A 24769-nucleotide genomic window follows, 5' to 3' on the forward strand; every position below is an offset into this window, starting at 1 on the left:
TGCAGATTAATTCCACCAGAAAGGAATTTCTGCTCAAAGGTTAAATAAATCATGAAGTATTTATACCTCACTGCAACTACCGCAGACTACGTAAGCCCAGTCTCATCTGCCTGTTCATCTTCAAAACAGACACACTGAAGTGAAAGATTGTAAACGAAAAGAAGTAGTGTGAAATTAATTTTGCCATCTGTAACAGGATAAAGAAAATTAAAAAAAAAAATCCATAAAGTACAATAATCATCTCCATGTTATTTCCTGTATTTCACATATACTTTGTGTTTCCCCTCAAATCCAACAAAACTAATTTGAAAGTCAGGGGCAAAACTGGGGTTTTTTTGAGAGACATTTATCATCTTCTCTCTGCCACCAGTCCCAAGACTGCAATACCAAATCTTTGACATAAGATCACACAGAGGAAGAGGAAAAATCATCAAATTATTCTTGTAAAAATACATTTGTTTTTACATTTTGTTGCTTCATTGGGTATCACTTAATCAGGGGCCAGTCAGCCAACTCTCACTCTAATGATTTTGCTCCTACAAGTAATTGCTTTAGTGATTAGAAGTCTATTCATATCAAATGGACTTTATTATTGCATTAATAATTCAGCAACTCCCACAGCAAAAGAGTAAAAAAAGAGAAAACCACATCCATGTAAATTCCAGTCCCTCTACCAACCTGCCTGCCCTGTTTCATTCCTTCCCATCACAGAACATGACAGATTTGTTTCTTCCCTAGTGCCAGTATTTTACGTATTCAATGACCTCTTAGAGGACTGCTAGTAGGCAGAAAAGGTTAGACATCTTGAGGATCTTATATTCCTATGGAAATTTCAGTTTCTAAGGAAAACAAATTTCTGTCATCTTTATTAATAACTGTTCTGTGCAGCTACTCAGCTTGAGTGTTTCTGAATAGCTTATAAATCAAACCAAAGTTCATGAAAAGTCTTGATTGTTTGGCCCTACATCAAGAACAGAGCTGTAGATCTTTCTGGAAAGTGTACCATAATTCTTGACCGCAATTACAGAATCATCTTAAATCAATGACATTTAATGAATTATGTACATAACATGTTTAAAGTAACAAGCTGCATTTTACACACAATTCAAGTGCCATGACCTGTGTCAACAGATTGTAGCCCATTAGCTCTCAGTAGTGGACAAGGCATACTGTGCATTAATGAATCTTTAATGATAGCAAGAAAGAGCCAGAAACAAAGAAAAACAAAAATAAAATTAATGCATCTACATGTGTTTTCCTCATTTATCTTGCCATGCTTCACTTAAAAAGTGTACTGCAATACTTTAATATACTGTAGTGGTTTTTTGAATACAATAGAAAAACAAAAACAAAATTAATACAGCTACATGTGTCTTCTTCGTTTATCTTGCCATGTTTCACTTGAAAAGTGTACTGCAATACTTTAATATACCGTAGTGGTTTTTTGAATACAACAGAAAAACAAAAACAAAATTAATACAGCTACATGTGTTTTCTTCGTTTATCTTGCCATGCTTCACTTGAAAAGTGTACTGTAATACTTTAATATACCATAGTATGTTTTTTTGAATACACTAACATTACTGCAACACAGATTCCACTGCATTATTTGGCCACTAAATTTTTTTCCAGGAATAAAGAAATAATTTTGCATAGATTAGAGGAGCAAAAAGTGAAATTCTATTGACCCAGCTTTATTAAGTTTTTGCTAACTAACACCTCTCCTTCAGCTGCCACTGTTGTGAGGCCAAAGTCAGGAAGAATAAATTTGAAAAGTAGTAAGGCTCAGCGAAATTTGGTGGAAGAAACCAAAAGCTTCTATGACTAGTAGCCACCCTTTAACGAAAGAGCTACAATTTTTCTTACTGCACTGTTCTCTCCAAAGCCCTCTACAGAGCACAGAGCTTGTGGCCCTTCCCCTGCCAATCCCCATCAATAACAGCTTTTTGGCACTCTACTGTTTGTGTCCCTCATGAGCATGGAGCTGACGTTGTGTCCCCTCCAATGGAGTAGCTGACCCTCCCATGAAGTTTGCATAGCACGCATGCCACTCTTTTTTCATTCCCACTGAAATGCTGCCAAGAGCGGCCGCAGCGGACAGTTTCCTGAGCAAACGAGAACAGTGGGAATCACGCTGCAACCGACAGCTATGCAGAGACAACACCATTTGCACATCACAGCAAACGGGTGTCTTCACTGGAGATCCACAGCCCTCATCCTAATCCAAGAAAGCAAGACTTTTGTTCACATTAAGGCTTGTGCAGATGCATGTTTGGGAACCATCAACAGCGGTATGAGAGCAGGAACATACTTTTCTTTTTAAACATAACATTATCTCCTATCTATACCATTCTCTGAAAACACAGTATGGCTATGCAAAGTCAAAGTAACCTCTCATGGCATACACCTCTGAACAACAGAAAAACGATGAGGTTTTGGCAACAACTCAGGAACAACTGTGTTTCTTTCTCTTTCCAGGGTTTGTCTGCTCTTTTTACAAGTTTAAGCAAGAATATCAAGTATGATCAACGGTAGAGAGAAAACTGCCTTCATACACAATGTTTACTACATTTATTATTTCCTATTAGACATATTTTCTTTCCTTAACAGATCTATTTTGTGGATGAATGGTGAAACATCAGGCACTGATATTTTCCTGTTTCTATTTAATACAACTGAGTGCTTCCAGCTGCAGCTAACAGAACTCACGCACCACATCTCCCTAGTTGATCATAATCAAAACCAAAAATCCCCAAACCCTCTTTTCTCTTACAAATAATTTACCAAAAGGCAATATGCACATACATAGGGCACAACTGCATGACTCTAAATAACCAAGCTGTTTCTAAGTGCATGCTTGTATTAAGCCTAGATTATAATACATCTGTAGCAGAAGTATTACAAACCTTTAACAGCTTCTTCCTCCATCTATGCCCTTACACACGTACGTACAGCTGGGCAAGTTCTTCTATTGCTAGATTATAATTGGTACTGAAATGACCTGCTCCATTCCAATCACATTAAATATAAAATCAATTAACACCTCCTCTTCTTTCACCTGGCATTTGCTCACAGTGAAATTTAATATTGATTCTGACTATTCTTAACCTTAGGCTGCTGATCTTTAGTTACTTTTCTGGATGTTACCCAGTGTCCGTGACATGCAGAAGCTGTCCCCCAAGGTGCATGTCAAATTTTGTGGCTATTAGGCCATCATCCATTACATTCTAGGGCAATGAAATTCTTCGCCAGGAGACAAGTACTGCCTTGCTATCTCTGTTTCTCAAGAAACTCAATTTTCCAAAGCCAACGACTTTCTTGGAGTCTCCCCTCCTCCCCGTTGTCTGCTTGGCTCACAGCAGGTTTTGTCCATGTGAACTGAACTCCTTACAACCACTGCCTCAACACCAGTTGCCCCATATCCCACCCCTGCCATTCCAGGAGCTTCTGCACTGCAGCATCCCTGAGCCAAAAAAAAAAAAAAGTATTATTAGTTTGGAAAGGGCTAGCTTCAGGAAAATTATTATTAAATAGGTGATGTGAAGTCTTGAATCTTCTTTGCTCAGCATCCTTAGTCATCTCAAAAAAAAAAAAGGAAGATTTCTTCATTCCTCAGATATTTTGATAACCCGTCATCATCCCTTGTAGATGGTGCTCAGTGTAGCTCCTAGGAAGCCAGACAAGAGACAAAAACTGTGCCTACTCAGCCTGATTTTGCTAGAGTTATGCACTGTGAATTTCTGCCAGGATTGTGTGATAAAAAGCTGCATGGTCAATATAAACAAAATCATTTGAAACAACAAAGCTGTGAGGGACAAATTTTATTTTCTAGCAGGTATCACACAGGTTTAATAGATGCCAATGACAGTCTTGGATATTGTTACTGTGGGGAGGCTCTCAGTGTAGTAAGGAAACAATCGTTTTTGGTGGATATGAGTGGGACTGGAAGGAGTGGGAGTTCCTAAAGAACTACTGTAGGGCATAACATTTTCTAGGTTGAAAAATACTGTTGCCACTTGCTGCCAACTACAGCTTTCCAGGCAGTACAGGATGCTGCTGCACATCTTCGCTAAATCAAGATTAAACCAATCAAAATCCAAAACAAATGGATCTGTGTGATATTTTATTCCCCATCATTTTACATCAAGCGAGACTCATATACGCCTGGGAACAGTTTCATCTGTACAAAGGGCAATGCTTAAAATACAGCATATTTTGCAGTTTTCTTGAATAATGAATATTTATAGTTTTACGAAAAAGAGGAGCCTTTAAGCTGATTTGGTCACTGACCCCAACTTTGGATAGAAATGAACAAACTTTGGCAGGATTTTTGGGTTGGGGTTTTTTGGTGTCTGTTTAAACATAGCATTTGATAGTACCCAACTAACTCTCCCTTGTGGCTGAAGACAGTAACATTCACTCCCACAGATATAGCCACAAGGCTCAAGGTTGGAAGAGCTGAAAAAGAAAACACTGTATGATGATGTGACATGAATCTTCCCAGTTTCAAACTGACAATTATGAAATTATGAAATGCCTTCCAAAGAAATACTGTAAAAATGTAGAAACACTCTTTTTCTTTGAAAAAGCCATTAACATAAATACAACAAAAAATACAAAAATGTATGCAAGACAGTTGTCTGAGGCAGCAGGGACCCAAACTTGAAAGCCTAGCTAATCTCCATGCTGCCATGCCATGATGATTGCCTTTAAAAATAAAAAAAAAAAGAACCAAAAATAAAACCAGGTTTTCCATGTTTAAAAAATAGTTAAAGGGAATTTTCTTATTCCTTGAACCTTTTGCTCTGAGATATAGATCACGTTTTTTCCAGTTAAATCATACCTGTCATCTATAGGACATTAATACCTTGTACACTGAAATGGCTCCCATTACTTGTAACCTGTCATCCTCCTGATCTTTAAAAGTTTATTTCACAGATGTTGCAAAATTATCAAGAATTATCCCTAATTTATAGCAATAACCTGTTTATAGTAACACCAAATGAGTAAAATAGAAGCAAAAAGACAGAAACAAAGTCTCTTGACACTGAACACCAAAACAATTCTTCCATGTAAACTGATCCCCATGTATCCAAATAGCTGACTGCGGTGAGAAGATAGGTTTCTGTCTAAAATATTTCTCCTATGAGCAGTCCCTACTCCTACACAAAGAAGGGAAATAAAGAGGATACTAAAAGTAAATATACATGCATACATATATGTATATACACACACTAAAAACAAATACCAGAAATTCTAATTTATTTCAAGTAAGAATCCAAAGGTTTCCCTTGGAATTTTGCAGAGACCACATCACATGCTCTAACAGGACTGTTTGTAATCAAGCTACATATCAAAGCAGTTCAACATCAGACACAGAGTTAAGCAGCCTTAAATGTACTCCAGCAACAACCACTTGCTATTCTGAAAATGTGCAGCGCACTTAAGGAAACCAGAACAAGTCAGGAACAGAGACACTTTTATCTCAAAGTTTTTCTGCTATTACTTCTAAATTACGACCTGCCAAGTAGAAATTACCTCTCCAGCATTCTTGCTTTGTAAGGCTATATGTATGCCTTAAATGATACTGCATGATATAATCAGTGCACTGAACAGACAAGACTACAGGGTTTCATTGCCTGAATGATCAGCTTTTAAGTAAAGGACTTTCTAGAACAGAAGAGGTGCTATGAACTGAAAGTTATTAAAAGCAACAACAATGGTGGACAATAACCAGAAACTGACCACTTCACTCAATGACAGCACATCTGTTAGAAAATTAAACAAAAGTTGAATAACTCATATATCGTGTAAAAAAAAGTATAACTACTTAACAGAAAGAATGATTGCTAAGGGCTCCATGTAAAATCATATTTCCAAACATCATCCAGATGTTCTGCTCCAAGGATCTGAATTACTGGAAAACAATGTGAAGACTACCTATACATGTTTCATACCCAATTCAAAAGAGCATTCTGAAGACAGTGTGACCAACACTCAGCCTTCCCAGGAAAGAGGACACCCTGCTTCGTAAGTGTTCCACTATCAAGCCAAAAAGCCCTCCAGCAGTAGTTACAATACAAATTCTGAAGCAAATTCAGTTACATACCTATAGATATAAGAAAGTTATAGTAGCCTCTTTTGAAAGTCCTATTTGAAAATAGGCAAGAAAGAGTATGTTCAGGTGTCCTCCGTACAATTAAGGTATGTGTTATACCTTTCTAGGAGTAGACCTCTGTGGTTGTCGAGGTTTAACCCCAGCCAGCAACTAAGCACCACGCAGCCGCTCACTCACTCCCTCCTCACCGAGTGGGATGGGGGAGAAAATCGGGAAAAGAAGTAAAATTCGTGGGTTGAGATAAGAACGGTTTAATAGAACAGAAAAGGAGAAACTAATAATGATAATGATAACACTAATAAAATGACAACAGCAATAATGAAAGGATTGGAATGTACAAATGATGTGCAGGGCAATTGCTCACCACCCGCCGACCGACACCCAGCTAGTCCCCGAGTGGCGATTCCCCGCCCCCACTCCCAGTTCCTAAACTAGATGGGACGTCCCATGGTATGGAATACACCGTTGGCCACTTTGGGTCAGGTGCCCTGGCTGTGTCCTGTGCCAACTTCTTGTGCCCCTCCAGCTTTCTCGCTGGCTGGGCATGAGAAGCTGAAAAATCCTTCACTTTAGTCTAAACACTACTGAGCAACAACTGAAAACATCAGTGTTATCAACATTCTTCTCATATTGAACTCAAAACATAGCACCGTACCAGCTACTAGGAAGACAGTTAACTCTGTCCCAGCTGAAACCAGGACAGTGGTCTAGGTATGAACAAGGTTGGGCAGGTTGTCAAAAGCTTATACACAATAATAAACAAAATGTCATCAGCTTCTGCTCAAACATGTTATTGAATATATAGCTGAGAGCAGCCCCCCCAAACTCATCCCATTTAGTTTCTTTTATACCACTGGAACATGGAAGCTAAATATCAAAGGATTAAAACATACCACCAACTCAGAAATACTTTTCCACAATACCCTCAAGAAAACAGCATGGCAGGAATCTCTTTTAAGAAAGAAGCATTCCTAAAATTAGATGCAATTTAGCTATATGAATGATAAAAGTAAAATGAATGACATGCAAGATTGAGGGCTGCTGAACAGCCAGACCCAGGAAGAACATCCTCACAAACAGATAAATACAGCCTTAAATATTATATGCTGCAATATGAAATTTTAACTGCTTTTTCTTAAAGCTTCTGGGTTTTGCAACTGCTGAAGAAAGGGTGAGACTCTACAATCACCAGCTCTGAAAACCATTGTTTCTTATATTTAGCTTTTACTTATGTTTTTAGATCATTATGGTTTGACAAAGTATCAATCTCTACCTGTTTCTTAATATAATTTTTTTGTGCAAAGACAATTCTTGTCTCCCTACAGCCTGCATCCACTTAAAGGGGGGAAAAAAAGGAAACCCATTTTATGTTATATGGTGAAATTCACCTAATAAAATCGTATAGTATTTCTGGGACTTCAACAGCTCTATAACTGCTCACCAGAATTTACTGATCCTATTGAATCCTCTTTCTCTTGTGCTTCAATCCAATAATGAGGCAGATTTTTAAACAAGCAAAGAAACAAAAACACTTTACACAGAGAAGACAGCATATTCTGACTGGAGGGGTAAAACCTGAACACACCCAGCCTCATTGTAACAGCCTCATCACTAGTTGGGAATTGTAAGCAGGAAGATTTGCTTGTCATACCAGTGGTGTTCTCCAGCAGAGTCAGCAAGACTCCCATAAACTATCTAAGACTTTGACAACAGAAATATTTCAAGGTTACTAAAAGAACTAAATTATTCATGATTAATAAACATTATTGAGCAGTGTCCTTTTCTCCTTTATTTACAAACCTGGTTTCTACAAATATATTAATTTAATGTATTTACCGAAGACTGTCTGGGAAAACTATGACTTCCGTGTAAACAGTTGCCTTTGTAATCCATTACATATGAACTGTTCTTTAAGCCACATCAATGATGCTCCACTTAAGCAAGTTTTAAATAAAAATCAACCCACACAAACAGCTAAGACTAAATTTTACTGTGTGTATGCACACATTCATTTGCTACTTAAGAGCATCAAGATAAGAAAAAGGCTCACTCCATAGAGTCAAAATATCTCACCAAAGGACCCAAAAGATCCCCTTGGATTACCAAATCTGGCCAAGTGGGGAAAAAAAGCCCACCTGCTTATACCGAGTAGTATGGATACAGCGTGGATGGCTACAGCAATGGCCATCTAAATTGAGAAAGCTCATGCCAGTTCATGGAATTTCAAACTTTTCTTAAAATGGGATTTTTTATCGGAATTTTTATTCTGATTCTTCACAAAAACAAGATCTGTGGCCTGAGGAATGGGGATGAACTCTGTGTGATGAAGCTACTCAGGAGCTGGATGCACAAAACTGCAGGAAAGCACACAGACTGCAGAAGGATGCCTGGGCACCCACAGGTTACTACAAAACTGGTACCCTGCAAAGTGAGGAGAAAGCATGCAGAAAAATCCCAGTATCCTTAAGGTGAGATACAAAGCTGCTGGGAAGGAGAAGAAGCAGACTTCCTCACCCTCAGGAACCAGAAATCTATGGGAGGACAGAGGCAGTGCAGCCTTCTTCACATTAATTAGTGGTCATACTGCACCCCATGAAAATCTGCAGTAGTCTTCATAACCGTGAATTTTCTAGGCATGCTTCACAATAAAGAATTACATAAAGTTTAAGAGGAGAAAAAAAACACCAATACACAACAAAACACTACACAAGCCCAGCATACAGATCTATTCACAAAGATATTCGCAGATTATTTTGTAGTAATTAGTCACACTAAATCATATCAGCCCCCCCCCGCAAAAGAAGAGTTTTAAAGTACAAAATTAGAATCCCTAACTTAAAACTCCAGTTCACATCTATAACATATTAGGATTAGAATGCAAGTGCCCATTGCTCCCCACACCCCCCTAATTTAGGTGATTCATTGTATAAAACTCAACATCAACTCTGAAAGACCCAGCAGTTTGCTTCCCCTGTATAAGATTAACAGTGCTGGAAATGACTAAGCATGTAATAAATAGTAATACCTTTTTAATCAGTGCCACATTATTTGATGCTTTCACTGAAGAATGCAAGACTGTATGGAGAACTGTCAAGTAAAGCTGCAGGATTTAGTTGAATCCACATCAAGCTTCATTTACATATATGAATTTATAAATTAATATACTTACATATGGAGAACTTGAAGTGCTCCATATACATTATATTATCAATGTTGACATCAATTAAGTTTTCAGCCAGATAAAGTCTGTATGTGTTAACACTCACGTCGGACTGATCTCAACAACTCTATTCCCCACTACTCCACTGAGGTGAACTGAAGACACCCAACAGAAGGGCTCTTCTACATCTAAGTAAGGATATATCATCCTGTCTTTGTACGCTCCATGCACAGAGCCAAACCAAGAAACTTGCCTGTTCTCTCAGTCTGCTAACGTCTCTGAAAAGCCATCGGAGAGGACCACCACGTAAGTAGCAGCTGTTTCTTAGACATCTCTAAATGAAAGATTTTCTCTTTTTTAAGGTATAGGGTTGATGAACTTGACGAGAAATAATCTGAAGAGTCCAAGCACAGTGGGAGAGAGCAGAAGACATGGCTGTGCTGAGAGATGCATCCAGCTGCTGAGCCTGCAGGTGCATCTGACATAGACCGACAGGATGAAAGATTAGTGAAGGTGTTCCTGTGCTGGATAAATTTGAGTGATGAGGTAAGTTTGCAAAAGTAAATCAGAAAAAAACATGCTTAGAGAAGATCAGCTCTAGAGGAAAATAAGACAAATGGGGGAATCAAATCACAGTTGAGATCTCAGAGATGTGAAGAGCAAGTAGAAAGAAGAAAGAGAAGTCAAACTATGAAAGAAAAGTGGCATTAGGTCTAGTGTGAAAAGTTATGAACAGCAAGAAAGAGAAAAGGTGCAATGAGAATGGAGACTATGAAAGTAAATAGTCTGACTTTAATATAGCAGTATAGACAAATACTAATAAGGAGCAGGGTATTACCATACAATTTTCCAATTCCCCACAAAATCTACTTCTGATTGGGAATCATTCACATCACAGCTAGGAGAGCCTGAGAAATAACTGTGAACATTACAAACAACAATCTAGCAAAATGCAGTATCTCTTCCAGTGATTGTGATTTACAAAGGCTCCAAGTCAGATATTCAGAAGAATGGGGTGGTAAGCAGCAGCACCTCACTGGTGCAAAACAGATACTTTCCTAAACTCAAACACAGCCAACTTTCCATCCTTCAGCAACCAAACGCGAACATAAATGTTGTAGGTCTTGAGCAGGGCACCGTGGAAGATAAAAATAGTGCTGCCAACAACAAACACTTGTCTCTACAGGCTCATAGCACGGCAGTTGAGAAGCACGAGGTGCACTTTCCATTTCTTAATAGAACATCAAATCACATGCTCAGCCACTTGCAGATTAAAACTAACTGTCTTACAGCTGTGCAACTAGTGATATAATTAAAGGAGCACATAAAATCCTTGTAAAGATACTTGTCAGTTTGGGATTCTCCAGACACAGCTCATCCCCAAAAAAGCCACAGTGCACAACACATGGCAATATGAAAAACACAGCAGAAGAGAAAAAAAGGAGTGCAAAATGCCCATAACTAAACTAAAGTATATAATGAATATGCAAATACGTTTTATTTCATATCCATTCTTAAGCATCATACAGGGGGAGAACATTAGAAGACTGAGCTGAAGAAGTTTTAGAGGAAATACAGGTGTTTGAAATAAAAAAGAATGGCTCTCTACATGTTAAATTGGAAGAGGCAAGAGCAGACACCAAAGAATTATTTTCTCCATGCTCTTTCCGACGTGTATGACCTAGGGACTGTAGAGAATGCCAAAATTCATTTTTTGGATCTTGCTGAAGTGCTGTCACAACAGCAGTCCAGTGAGATAAAAGGGCACTCAAAACTGCAGACACACTTTAAGCTCACTAACCATTCTGTTATTCTCTGATAGTTTCCATTTTATTACAGAAATGTTTTCACATGGAAATGACTTATGTGTACAAGGAGAAACCTCTCTCCTGAAGAAGATTATGGCAATACATCAAAGAAAACCCCAAAGAAAGCATCTGCTTGCCCAAAAGAACACAGTATGTTCTAATTCACCCTTTATTATATTTTTCCTGTTTCTTTTTAATGGTAAATAGATACAGACAAAAGAAAGGAGTGAAAAAAACACAGTGAGAAATAGCAACAAGGAGCACTGCAAGGAAAGAAAAGTTAATTACAGCACAAGAAAAGATGCAAGGAATGTGAAGAATGTCAGCAAGTAAATAAATCAATAATCTACAGTCATCATCTACATTCCTGAACTACCTTGAGAGCAAGGGTATCTGCCCTTAACATTCCTTACAACAGCAGACATTTTCAAGGAGGACTCCCCCCCCAGCACACCCTGTTTCTGCCAGCACCCTTGTGTCAACAGCTGATTACAAGGGAACCTTTCTGAAGGGGGCCTATACTACACCTTTTTAACAGTTTTGTTAATACAAGCTTGTAAATACCGTGGACCACAGCAGAAACATTAACATGACGAAATTAATGTTGTGATCATTGCACTTAGTTGAACGAAACCTCAAGGTCATTGTCAAACAATTGCGGGAATGAGGCACCAGATTCCCCCCTCACCACTGCTCTCTAAAACATACTGAAGCCTAACAGCTCATACAGAATAAAAGCACAGATCAATAAAGCCAGAACACTAATGCGGTTTTACAGATGTGTTTCTTCACAATGGTATCAGCATACTATAAGGAAGGAGTTTTACAGAGGAAATGGAAGCTAAGGAATAGAGACAAGAGGACATAAAAGTCAGGACTTCTTAACAAGTTGGGAACATTCCATATTGTTAATGGGGGAAAAAAACCTAAAAAGTAAACAAACAAAAACCCTCAAAACCCCTAAACAAGTATACAACTAAAATCAAGGATATGTCACCAAGTAACATGGCACAACAGAAGGGGAACTACAGAGCAAACCAATGGGTGTTACGGACCTTACTGACATCCACCCTATACACATTTCGGGGGGGGTTACTTCAGACTAACTCTAGACTGGTGCTGTGAATTGAGCATCCACTAGAGGTTGAGGTAAATAGCCTGGTTTAGTTTCATCCATAAAGGAATCTAGATCAACCTGTGGTGCAAACCAAAATATGGTAAACAGGGAACAGAAATTCAACTCAGAAGTCTAATCCTGAGCCAATGCTAACACAGATTTACCCAAAGTTGCAATGTGACTCTGGTGCTGTATGTAAAAAATGTCTTCTAAGTCCAGTATCTAACTCCATCTCAAAAAAAAAAAAAAAACAACCCCCCAAAACCAACCCAAAAATGGGGTAGGATGATTCCACATGAGCACTGTTGCTTAGAAGACCACTTTTGTCTACAAGACACAGCAGTAATTCTCCAAAAATTGCTTTGCCACGCAGAATATAATGTACAAAACCCACAGAAAATCGTCATACAGAATTATTTCTAAACTGGACTTGCTTGGCTTCACGCATACACAATATGCTTTTGCAACACTTGCTTTTGCAAATGAAGCTGATACAATATGATTAGGTAGCTGGGGGCATCTTTTTGTGTGATTCAAGAAATTTCTTAATACTTACATGAAGTGTAGCAATTAAAACCAGCCTGTTTTCAGTGCCATTCTACTGCCAAATGGGGGGACTCCCCCCAAATGTCCACATGTATTCCACGGACTTTAGAGTCATCTTTTCAATAACGGATGCAATTACATTAAAAGAAAAAGGAAGAGAGAAAACCTACTGCACCTGTATGTTGTTCTTCAATCCAAGCTTGCAGATACATGAAGAGGAGTAGACCAGCTACTCCAAACATCAGTAGAGACACAAAGACTTGTCTTAGGTTCATGACCCTATCAGGAGGCTACTTTTCAGCTTTCAGAAGGACGCATGGCTCACTTTTCTGAAGTTTTCAGCGTGCCTGCGTCTTCTTCCGTATCTTCCCCTGAGACACGGACCTGGAATAACAAGAGACAGAGCTAGTTCTCGTGTTACATTTTTATTCTTCACCAGAGACTGTGTAAACAGCATACTGTACACAAGCTGGAGCTCTTACAAGCTGTTACTTTCAATGCCTAGACTTCTGTTCACGATCTCAACAATCTTTCTACCCCTGGATGAGCTTCAAGCAGAAGTGTTTCTCAAAGTGGCTGCAGAGACCATTCCACCTCCATGCTGCCGGCCATCGCCCGCTGCCTGGCTGTCACACCAGTACACCACTGCCCACCAACCATCACAGCTGAGATGCTACAGCAGCAGCTGGAAGCCCCCCCTGAGGCAGCCAGGCTGCACCCCGCTGCTGCCAGCCCCCTGCGATGGGCAACCCAGCGCCTCTGCTTCTGGACCGCCCGACCCTTGTTTAGCCCTGGAAGGATGCCTGCAGTCCCCCCGCCCCGCAACGCGACGGCTCCACTTGTAGTGCCTCGGTATCGGTTCAGCCTACGCTTCGGGGAGTCATACTCTGACGTTCACCCTCAAACATGAATCCAAGTTGAGTTTTGCAGGGTTAGGGAACGTCAGCAGAAGACGGTATCCCTAACACAGCGGAGAGGGAATTAATGGATCATCTTGTTAATCAGCTATTTTGCAACACGTGAAGGACTTGTCAAGATCCTAGTTCTTGCCACTAAGTTCAATGGAAATGGGATCAAGTGTAAAACCTTATCAAAAAGATTACTTCCTTGCACAGCAGAGGGCCCAGAAAAAGGAATTTACCTGATGCCCTGGACCCGCCACAAAGGGGCCATAAAATACACTTTGTAACAACAGAACATAGAAGACACTGTGGATCATAAAAAAGCCAGCTCCTTAACCTGAATCAGAACGCGTTCACTTTGAAAGCACGTTACTAGAAGCTGATGAGCAGCTGTTGAAACTGGCCTGCACAGCAAAAGAAAAAGTGTTAAAATTCAACACAATGGACACCCTTGTAAGTGCATATCTGATGGAAGTGTCTGGTAAACTGCTACAAAGAATGCAAAGAAAAACTCCGGTTTTCAAAGGAAGACATCCCACTGAAAAATATTTGAGAGAGAAATCTATTAAAAGAAGAGAGCTAAAGTACATGTGCATCCAAATAAACAGAAAAAGAAAATGCAGGCATTTAACAGTTATTCTGAAATGTACAAGTACTGCGTGTGCCTCAAGTCTGTATTTTTAAATAACTCAGCACTGTTACATCTATAATTGCTCTATACACATAGACATAAGGCTTAGCAGGAACTCCCATTAAAAATAGCTGTTGAATTAACACAGTAACTGTTAGAATGACAGAAAAGATTTCAAGAACAACAAAACTGTGTTCAGAACTTTACAGTATTTTTTTCCAATTCCGTGTCATTAAAACTGTATACTTCACTGAAGCATAAACTTGCCTCCAGAAAATGTAAACCAGAGTTTAAATATTAATCTTTTTATATGTAATTGTTCTGTAGAAGACAGATAGCTAGACATTAACGGAATGTAAATGTTCTGTCTGAAGTCTTTTTTGTATGGGTCATGAACTATCTGGTTCAAACCTGAAACATGGAAGGAAGGTGAGTAGGTGCTTTATTCCATCTAGTTTTTTCTGCCTTGATCCTGCAGAGAAGGAATTTCCTACATGTTATATACATGTACCTGTTTGCAGCTATTGTGATGATGCACAGGATTGGAAGGAAGCAGTGAAGATTGGGCAAAACCAAAGAAAATGCTTGGGGAATTCTCTGTGAAATGCCTTTTGCAAGGGTGTTAGCTGTTACCACTTTTCCTACAGTGCCCTCAACATTCTCGGACTTGCAATCTTCCTTATCTACACTAAAAGGTTTACTTAGGTCTTTGCACCTAACTTCAGTCCTGCAGCAAATGCACTGTTTGCATGTCTTCAGAAATCACTCTGCTGACGAGACAGAAGTTTCCCAGCATAAGCAATGCTTCAAGAACCATTAGTCGAAGTACCAACGAATACAAACCTCTTCTGTTTTCTCCCAGACAAAAGATGTGTTGTTCATGCAACAGGACATTGACAGCATCTGGATTAGAAAAAAAAAAAAAAAGCCAAATAAATAAGACATGAAGGTCTGAATGAGTATTTTTGAAAGAAATGAATTAAATTGTAGGTACTAGAAAGCAGGAATCAGTTTCTTTTGGAAAAGTTGTTGGGGATTCCTAACTGTCTCTCATAATAAAAAAAGCGAGCAATCCAGACGCACACAATGAATAGTGGCATGCTTCCAAATAAGCCCGCTTTTGTGGTTTTGTCACTTGTTTCCATCTCTGACTGCACAAAACTGTCGCATTTTTAGCCCTCCTTTCTGGAAACCAGTGTCCTTGAGTGGGCAAGAAAAGCTTTCTCAAGCCACATGGATGATGCTGAAAGCAAAGTATCTCACACCACATCTCCATGAACATTTCCAACACGTGTCGGCTGGCACTGCTGCTCTCTCCAGCCCCTTGCTCTCATCATCCCTGACTGCCCAGCTCTTGCCATCACCACAAGGGCTTGCGCACCTGCACAGTAACATTCAGAAAGCTCATCCAGCTGAAAACTGCTCCAGAAAGAAGGAATGGGGACCTTACTGCCAAAGGAAGTCAGGAAATACTGGTTTAATCAAATTACAGCCCACAAAGGCTTTACTCAAGGAATAATGCTGATGGTTTTTCCTTTACCAATACCAGCCATCACACGCATTCATGATGCATGATGGCATAGGATATATAGATGACCTTGCCCAAACACCATCATTGTTGCATGCAGCACCATCTACAAGCCCTGCACCATCACCTTTTGGATGCACAGTAAAATCAGGAGCACGTCCAAGCAATTTAATCTGTGAATAAGAACACAGATGTTTTTCTACTAGGGTAGTTTCAGTTTTGAGTGGATAAAAAAAGCAGTTCAAGGTGCATTTTTTTTTTTTTCAAACTACCAAACACACCCTAAAGCTAATTTACTCCACCATCACAGTCACTACAATTATCTTTGTATCAAGAGTTGTCAAGCTGCTTGCAATTAGTTTAATTTATTTAAATTTAATTTATATGAAACTATTCTTTTTTATGTGTTGGCTCAGTTTTAAGATTAGTTTTAAACAAGAGTAACATTATTTTTAATTAAGACTACCTATTTTAGCACAGGTTAAACTCTAAATACATCAAACCCATCCAAAATCTGAACCTATTTTGCTACCTTATAAGATTTTTAAAGGCTTTTCAGCTTGAATAAGTAGTTTTATTTATTTAACATAGTGATTTGTAACCCACATACAAAAAAATGATAGCAACATTAAAAACAGTCTGTGTCTAGGAGTCTTCTAGTAGAACTTGAAAAATGGCTGCACAACACTGACAAATTTGCTCCTTTAGTATTAAAAAGCAACAGTCATGGATAACACTCTCTAGCATCCTGGCAAAGAGGAAAAACCTGCAAATATTCTTTAATCAAGATGAATGCTCTCTTGTGGCTGTGAAGAAAGAGCCACCAAGCAATTACTTACAACCTAAGTATTTTCAAAAAAGATCAGCTGTATCAAGACAGAGGTTCAGCATCCCCAGTTAAGCTGTAAATTTTTCTTTGCTCCCAGTCCTGGGCAACATGGCCTCACTGGGTGATAGCTTGACCATCCTGCTGGATAGGATGCTTGCTACAGGGAAACTAATGAGGCCTAAGAAACTGCTGTGTCCCTCTCACCTACGCTGAACTCAGTTCTTTCTTTAGCCCAACCTCCCCCCCATCTCTTTTGGAAGTGTGGGCCTTAATGTCCCATCTGTTTCAACTCAAGCCTTCACAGAAAATGTCATAGTGACCCACTCACCCCAAAATTTCAAGTCCTTTTGCATACTGGAGAGAGATTACTACATATTGTTCCTATCCATCATGGAGAAACAGTTAATTTGGGAGAGAAAACCACTACATGCCTTAGATGACAACACAGGCGTCTTTGCAGCAAAAATTCAGAAACTTGACAAGTTTATAATCATTCGCTTCTGAGGCCAAATTGTTTAATACCGTTGTCAAATTTAAGAGTTTCAGGAATCCACATTCCACCAATGTAAAATCCTTGCATTTTTCCCATTGTGTTTTGGGTCCCATTCAAAGAGGCACATTCCTGTACAGGGCCAACACAAGCAATTGAAATAGGACAGCCACCCCAAAATGGGGAAGAGTGCATCTCCTGCTTTTGGCATGATTCCTCATTTCAGTACATCATCCACCTTTCACTTCCTGGCAAGCAAATATGCCTGCAGCTGAAGAGAGGTACCTCCAGCACTCAGGTACCATTCCTGGCTTCCTCCTATTCCAGACCACACAAAACCCAATGGCATCTGGTTGCAGTATGTTTGGCTAACTTAAGATTTCCTTGCCACTACTACCCTCACCATCACCTCGTTCCAAAATCAAAAACATATAAAAGCAAATCATTACATTGCCTCAAACTATTTAGAAACCGTTCGTTTTAATTCCCCTCCACCTTTTTTCCTTCACCTGAAAAAAAAAGATGATCAAGATGAATGGTTAGCCAGCAGAATACTGATGAAAAAACCAGATGCTCTTTGTAATGGTCAAAGCATTCATATTACTGTGGGTTACCACAAATTCCCACCCACTCAGCATCTCCTTAGATGCAACTGAATTGATGAAAGCAAAATGAGAAAAAGGACACAGAAAGCTACTGCAACCCCACACATGTATTTTCTTCTTCCCTCCTTCCTTCCTTACCCCAAGAAGCAATACATTTTCTGATCCCTCCACTGGAGTATCACAGCAAGAAAATTTTGCACTGAGGACTGTCCTGCTGGACACTGGCCCAGGCTACTTTCAGCTCAGACAGCGGAAGGAGGAAAGGATATCTTCTCATTTCAACAGTCCCCCTTCTCCTTCACTTCTCATCTGTTAGCTTGTGTCCTACTTCACGCATAGGTGATCCTCCAGGATCACCTTTCTTTCCACTGTCCACATCTCAACTTTCTGGCTTCATAACAACTAGCACAAGGCACAGCTCCAGCTCTTAACAATGCTCGCACAGTTCTTCATATCAGGCGGTGCTACTCTTTGTTCTGGTTTATTCCAATGGTTGCTAGGAATAAACATACAGTATTTGCCATTTTTTCTCTCCAGGAAGTTACGCTGAGCATTATGGTTGGATGAAGTCATAGTTCTTACAGAAATTTGAATTAAGTGCGCAACCAGATCAAGATAACCAAACTCAGTGCTGCTGAGAAAGTCTGTAGAAACAAACAAACAAACAAACAAAAACCCCAACACCAAACAAAAAACCAAACCAAAATTCCCATAATGTAGCCCCTCCTGTCCATAGGAATCTACTGGGTGGATGAGGGAGGGGGGGAACGGCTAACAGTCTGGCAGGCCTCGCTACAGGGCCTGAGTGCAGACAGGGCAGTGCAGGGACGAGTTTCTCTCTCACCCCATGACAGACAGAATTTCAGTACCTGGTGCCAGAGGGAGATACCCAGCAGCCAGGCCCACTTGTACATCAGTCCTGCTGACACCTCAGCAACTTCTTCACCTGAAGAGCTGCTCATAAGAAGGTTGTGTCGAAGTGTAAATGAAGGCACCATCTGGCCTGCACAACTTTTATCACTGGCGGTAACGGATTATTACTACTTACCAACCTTGCAAATCAAGTTAAGAGAATTTTGTTAAGAGTTCCAGAAGACAAAATGAAATATTTTGGATGACATATGTAGGGATTTCTTTTCAAAGGAGAGAGCTGTTTAAACAAAGTGAGCATCCTTCACTCACCCACTGAAAATCCTGAAACAATAAAGCCCCTTTAAAAAAACAGAGCTTAAAAATTTAAAATTTCAAGAGCAGTCAGGAAATTCCAAACATCAACATCACCAAAGTAACTTCCCACCCAGCCAAGCTGCACATATTTAACATTTTTCTACTTCACTCTCCCTTGTTACATAGCAGACCACAATGTTGTTATAGCAATTATGTTTTGTTATTAATGCACTTTATAGCATACAACTTGTTATACAAAATTAATAACGTGGCAAAGAAAATATGGTTTGCATTTGATTTGGCCATTTTAATCTATTAAAGTCACTAGTTCCTCATTATCCTTTCAATGTATTTCCAAAGAAAAAACTCCTAATGAAGCAATGGATGTAAACAAGAGTCATTTTAGTAAAGAAGCACATACTGGCATCTGATGCCATTAAATCTTTCCGTAGGAATTGTACTAGGTGACTGAAAGCAGTCCATAGCACCTGCATTGCTTCTGCACAAAGACAACCACTTACCTGGTCCTGCTCCTCAACCATAAATCCTACTGAACTTCCAACCGTATTAGCTTAATCCACACAGCAACGCCTCAGCCACTTGTAGGTTAATTTAAAGCTGCAGTTCTAATTATTATTCTTTATGAAGAGACAAACAAAAGCTATGCTTGCGTTAACAACATATAAATGCAGAGTTGTTTGTCCTACCCATGAGTATGCAGGTTAACACATCAGCACCATGAAAAGTTTTGCTTACAGAGAACAGAGGAGACACTCCAGTACTGAAAGCGACGGGTTTAGAACTTCACCAGTTTACCAGGGTATTCAGTACCAACGGTTTCGTTCTACAGCTGCAGGACGTGTCGCTTCAAAAAGGCAAAAGCACTACGATTCTTCCTAACAGCTCCCACTCAGGACCGGGGGACCCTACTGCGCCTCAGCAGACAAAGACAGGTTTGGCATGCTTAGCTCTTACCTGCCTGAAGCGCTGCTGGAAGTCAGCGAGCAGTCCCATGGAAGTCACCTGGGCTGGGGGAAGTTAAAGAGAAACAGGGCTCGCGAGACAGCAACTCGATGGCTCCATCTTCTAGCCGGACTGGAGGTGGACTTTCTTCCCCCTCTTAGGATAGGGGAGATTAGGAAAAGGACTGTGTCAGAGCAAGATCTTCCCTTTTTTAAACTGCTGAAATTACACGATCTAGTTTATTGACTGCAGTGAACCGAAGTGTTATCAGCATGCCAAATAGACTTGCAGTCTGCCCCCATCATTCACTCTACTGCTCGGAAACGCACAGGCGATATTAGCGGATATTTTTTTTTTATTATTATTTTGGAGACGTGCCCTGAATTCCCGATTCCCGTTGGGTGACGATGGCGGGGCGAGGAGTCAGCAGAAAAGTTGCTCGGTCTGGGGGAGCGCTGCCTCGCTCGGTGCCGCGGCGGGGGGGCTCAGCATCGCCCTCAACTTCTGAGGACGCCCCGGAGCCCCGGGCGCCCGAGACCAGCCGCAGCCCCCCTCTCCGAGCGGAGCCGACCCGCGGCGGCCGCTGCCGGGGGCGGCAGCCCCTCGCCACGGACGCGCCGGGGAGCCGGGGCGGAGGAAGCAGGGGCTCGCCCCGGGCCGCCCCCGCCTAACGCGGGCGGCCCGCGAGAAACGTACCGGGGCGGCCGCGCCGCCGCCCCCCCTCCCGCCGGTGAAACTCCCGGCGCCCCGGGGCCGGGCGGTGCCGGCGGGGCGCCGCTGCCGGCGGGACCGGGGGGGTGGGGGGGGGGAAGTCCCGCAGCAAACCCGCCCACCCGGCCGCCCGCCCCGGGTGGGGGCCCCCGCGGCAGCCCCTCACCTGCCCGCCGCTCCCGCCGCTCCCGGCAGGCGCCTCCGCAGCGGCGCCGAGACACAAACTTTCACCGCAAAACTTTGGGGCCGGGCGGGCTGGGGAGGGGCCCCCGGCTGAACGGGACACCCGCCCCCGGTGCCGGGCGGGTGGGTCCCCGCCGGGGCAGGTAAATACAACGTTTGCTCGCCCGCCCGCCCCGCCGCCGCGTCTGCAAAGCCCGCGTCGCTGCGCGGAGAGCTGCGCTCCGTCCCTGCCGCTGAGCGCCGCTGAGATTAAGCGCTTTGCGGACAGGTTTTGTTTGCTGTTACCTCTCCAGAGGCAGGCTCTCCCTGTGCTAGCAAACAAATGTATCTCGGCTGCCAGGTAGAGGCGAGTCAGCTGTAATTAGCTACTAAAGCAGGTAGCGTAAAAACTTTATTGTTGTCTACGGGAAACGGGATGACAGAGAAAAATATTTTAATTAGTGCTTATTAGCACTATGTGCCATGCAAACATTATCAGCTTATCGTGACAATAGACCAGCCATGCAGATAAATGCCATTATCGCTCTTTAACGGGCACACTGCTTCGCTTACATTTCTTCAAGGAAGTCCTTGAAGAAATAGCTCTGGCCCTTGCTAAAATGGGGTAAGCGCAGAGGAGTTCTGACTTCCCAGAGCTGTGCTCAAACCACTTCTATCCAGCTCTCCCCTTTAGGCATTTTGCTGCAATGCTGTGTCCCTAGAAATACCCCAGCACTTATTTCTGAAATGCTCCCTGAGCCACTGCCCCATCGCTCACTTGCGGCATAAGCCCTTTCTTGGAATAACAGTAACATAACGCTTCACGTTTTTACAACATCTTTTACCCTAACAGGTCTCAAATCGTCTCACGCTGTTACAGCCAGCACACAGGGATCACTTCTCCAACCAGTGAAGCACAACCACCTTCGGCGTGAAGCTGAACTTCGCCAACCAGCTCAAGACTGTTTCAGAGCAGACAGTAGAGAGCTGTGCGCTGCTGTGATTTCCAGGGGGGTTTAACTAAGCAGAGTGTAATTACCCCGACAAGAGCTTAGGCATTGGGGCTAACATGTGTTCATTGAAAAGTGCTCCAGGATCTGTAGCAGCCATAGGCAGCCAAGACATGTGCACAGGAGTGTTCCCTATGGATTTCCAATCCAAACACTAAGCCATCCTGCTCCTGCTTAGTTTGGGTTGTGCAAGTATGTATAGCCTCACCATAGTGCTATGAATTTTCTCTCTTTTGTTTCACTTAAGGATCTCCTCAGTCACAGTTCATTAGAGAGGCAGCAGCTCAGAGCAGACCCAGAGAGCAAAGATTTTTCCTTCTTTTCCTTTAAAGCCAACTATGGATTCACTTTTAGAGTTCTGGTGAGTAAAGACTATCCCTCACACCTGTAGCTTGTCTGGCTCCCTTATAGAAATAAAAGGGGAGGAAGGAGGGAGGGAAATAGGTTTAACAGCAGAACGTGCTGGTAGTTTGCTATTTCACAAGAGTTGTGCACGTTTCCCCTTTCAGACACTATGATAACCATATGCCATAACAAAAAAATGCAACCTCATCTTTAAATTACAGATCTATTAGTCCCTGATGGCCAGTGAGATTTTAGAGAAAAACAACATGCCTACTGAATTTTAGTTTCCTGAGGTAATAGACTCAGAAGATTGTAATGAAGGTCACTGAAGCTTCTAATAAGGATATACAGATTAACCTTCTAAGTGTTGTAGATTTAATTTCACTCAATACGTATATGCTGCAAACATATTTCTTCAGATTGATCTACTCAGGCTGTACCCATCAACTGATTAAAGTTATATATAACACTGAAAAGATCAGATAACTTGATTTTTTTTTCTCAGTTAAAGGAATAAATTAATTGCTTTGGGATAAAGCCAAGTCTTGTTTTACAACTTAATACCACCCCCACCCCACCCCCCTGGTGCATTTAGCTTATATAATACATGTTCCACCACAGGTTCTTCCAGTGCAGAAGGTGTATTCCAACTATGGATTTAAGAATCCTTACAAGATTAAAAATTCAACATGCAGGTGAAATTAGACACTGGATTAGGAAGCTCATCAACTACGTAAATGTAATCAGCACCTTCCGAAGCCTGACATGTAGCAAAAAAAAAAAGAATTACGAAAGAGTGGCGGCAGTCTGTCTGTGTCAGTGGGGTTGGTGTGGAGCCAGCGCCTGCATCAGAAACCCTATGCTTGGCAGGTTTCTGCATGTTTCCTATGACTTCTGGTAGACAAGCAGCTCAATGGTTAAAGTAGCAGAGTCATCTTCTGGAAGCCGGGAGACAGTGGCAGGGTGGTGATGCCTCCTCACAGTAACAGGAGTAGTCAGTGCAGTTAGAGAAGAAAGATAACAGGTCATGAGTTGAAACTGGAAAATCCTGCCAAAAATTACAGGTCAATTTGCTGAAATAAAACCACCTTTACTCTACAATAAAACCGATTTAGGCTCTTCGAGCACATTTTCTGTGTGGATTTTCAACTCAGCTTAGCAGCGACAGCCACGGAGGGAAGTTTGGTGTGGAGGGTAGGTCACAGTTACCCACGCTCACAACTGCTTCTCTGTGGGCTGCTAGTGCACACTGTGTAAGCCCCCTAAATCTCCTGTGGGCGCCCAAACCTTCCCCCGTAAGAGGTGGGACTGAAACGACGTGTGCCATTGCTGTGAGCTGTTAGGAAACCCCTTGCTCTTGCTGAACTTTCCACACAGCCCAGGTTCCCATTTGACATTTTTCGAAGTTTATGGCAAAGCTAGCTCAGCCACCTACACAGATATACACATTTCAAGGAGTCAGAAGTTGGGATTTTTACGTTTAAAGGAAAATTTAATATGAAAACCGTGACTCAAGTAGCAGCTGTGAAAAATCTGTGCCTGTTTGGCCTGATCCTTTTCCAAAGGGGAAGGATTAGACCTTCAGAGGGTTTTTTAGATAAGGCAAATTCATTCAGAGTGCCATTACCATTTACTGCAGTGAATTTTGGGACAGGCCACAATGGCACAGTTTCAGTGCTGTGTGTTGTATATCAATATAGAGCTGATTAGACAAACCCTTGCTGGTTGAAAGCATTTTATCATTATGAAGGTGTCTTTTGCTCCAGGGCATAAACCATTCAGCAAGTAGTTTCATTTTATTTCCTTGAGCTTTTTTAATTTTCAGCTAATTAGCTAGAAATACACCACCTACAACATGCTCCTTTTCTCAGTTAGGAGGCTAAAATTTGCCTCTGCTAAGCATTGCTATGGGGCATTTGCTTGTGTCTTTAAAAAAACTGCTAGAAACTTAGTATAAAATTCATTTGCTCAGTAACTGGCATGCTGGGGTAATTATCAAAGCCTTTCTAAGCAAGTTGTGTGCTCCTTCAAAAATATTAGGCAATTCAAAGTGTCTGTTGTTCTTCAGCTATTACAAAGTTTTGGTTTTAAGAAGTCTCTAAAACCAAACCCAACTTGACTTAAACACTTGAATGAATTAACTGTGAAGCTATTTTATTCTAATGGGCTCCTGCCTCAAAAGACAGCCAAAAGAAAACAGTAGTTGCAGTCTTTTTTTTCCGAAGGTTAGTGCATTATCTTACTCCAATCCTAAAATGTTCTTCAAAAGGCAGCTACTACTCTGTCAAGTGCTGCAGGGCTGGAAGATGCCTCAGGATGTCCTGAAAACTGCTTTTCTGAAAAAGTGAATTCATTCTGTATTTAAAAGGCTGGTGAGGGCTTCCAGTCACAGGTGTATGTAAATGGGAAGGTTAAGATTATCTCCCCGTCTCTTACTCCCGTTGCCCTAGCACTGGGTGAACAGGGTGTGTGTATGTTCTCATGCTTTTATATGCTACATTTACATCTTAGATCAAAGTATATCCAGTTTTGCAGGCTCCATGCATGGAGGTTTTCAAGACAAGACTGGATAAAGCCCTGAGCAATCTGGCCTGACTCCATGGCTGACCCAGTCTTGTGCTGGAGGTTGGACTACAGGCTTCCTGTGATCCCATCCTATGTGAGTTGTCCTATGCTG

General features: G+C 41.4%; 1 protein-coding gene across 4 annotated transcripts in view; it reads right to left on the reverse strand.

The window, feature by feature from the left end:
* CHST9 (carbohydrate sulfotransferase 9) overlaps positions 1-20950 on the reverse strand; it is a 95105-nt gene extending 74155 nt beyond the window's left edge. Inside the window, exons 1-4 of one of the 4 annotated variants that reach the window (XM_075023184.1) lie at positions 20742-20950; positions 19877-20020; positions 15126-15185; positions 12925-13133 (exon numbers count right to left, since the gene is read on the reverse strand). In XM_075023184.1, coding sequence (XP_074879285.1) covers positions 12925-13024 — 100 coding nt within the window. In that variant the 5' untranslated portion in view covers positions 13025-13133; positions 15126-15185; positions 19877-20020; positions 20742-20950. Of the gene's footprint in view, positions 1-12924; positions 13134-15125; positions 15594-19657; positions 19745-19876; positions 20607-20741 lie in introns of those variants that run through there. The other 3 variants (XM_075023183.1, XM_075023185.1, XM_075023186.1) reach the window with 3 other exon arrangements.
* Positions 20951-24769: the final 3819 nt, after the last annotated feature.

Source organism: Buteo buteo, chromosome 3 (genome assembly GCF_964188355.1).
Source record: "Buteo buteo chromosome 3, bButBut1.hap1.1, whole genome shotgun sequence".
Classification (NCBI taxonomy): Eukaryota; Metazoa; Chordata; class Aves; order Accipitriformes; family Accipitridae; genus Buteo; species Buteo buteo.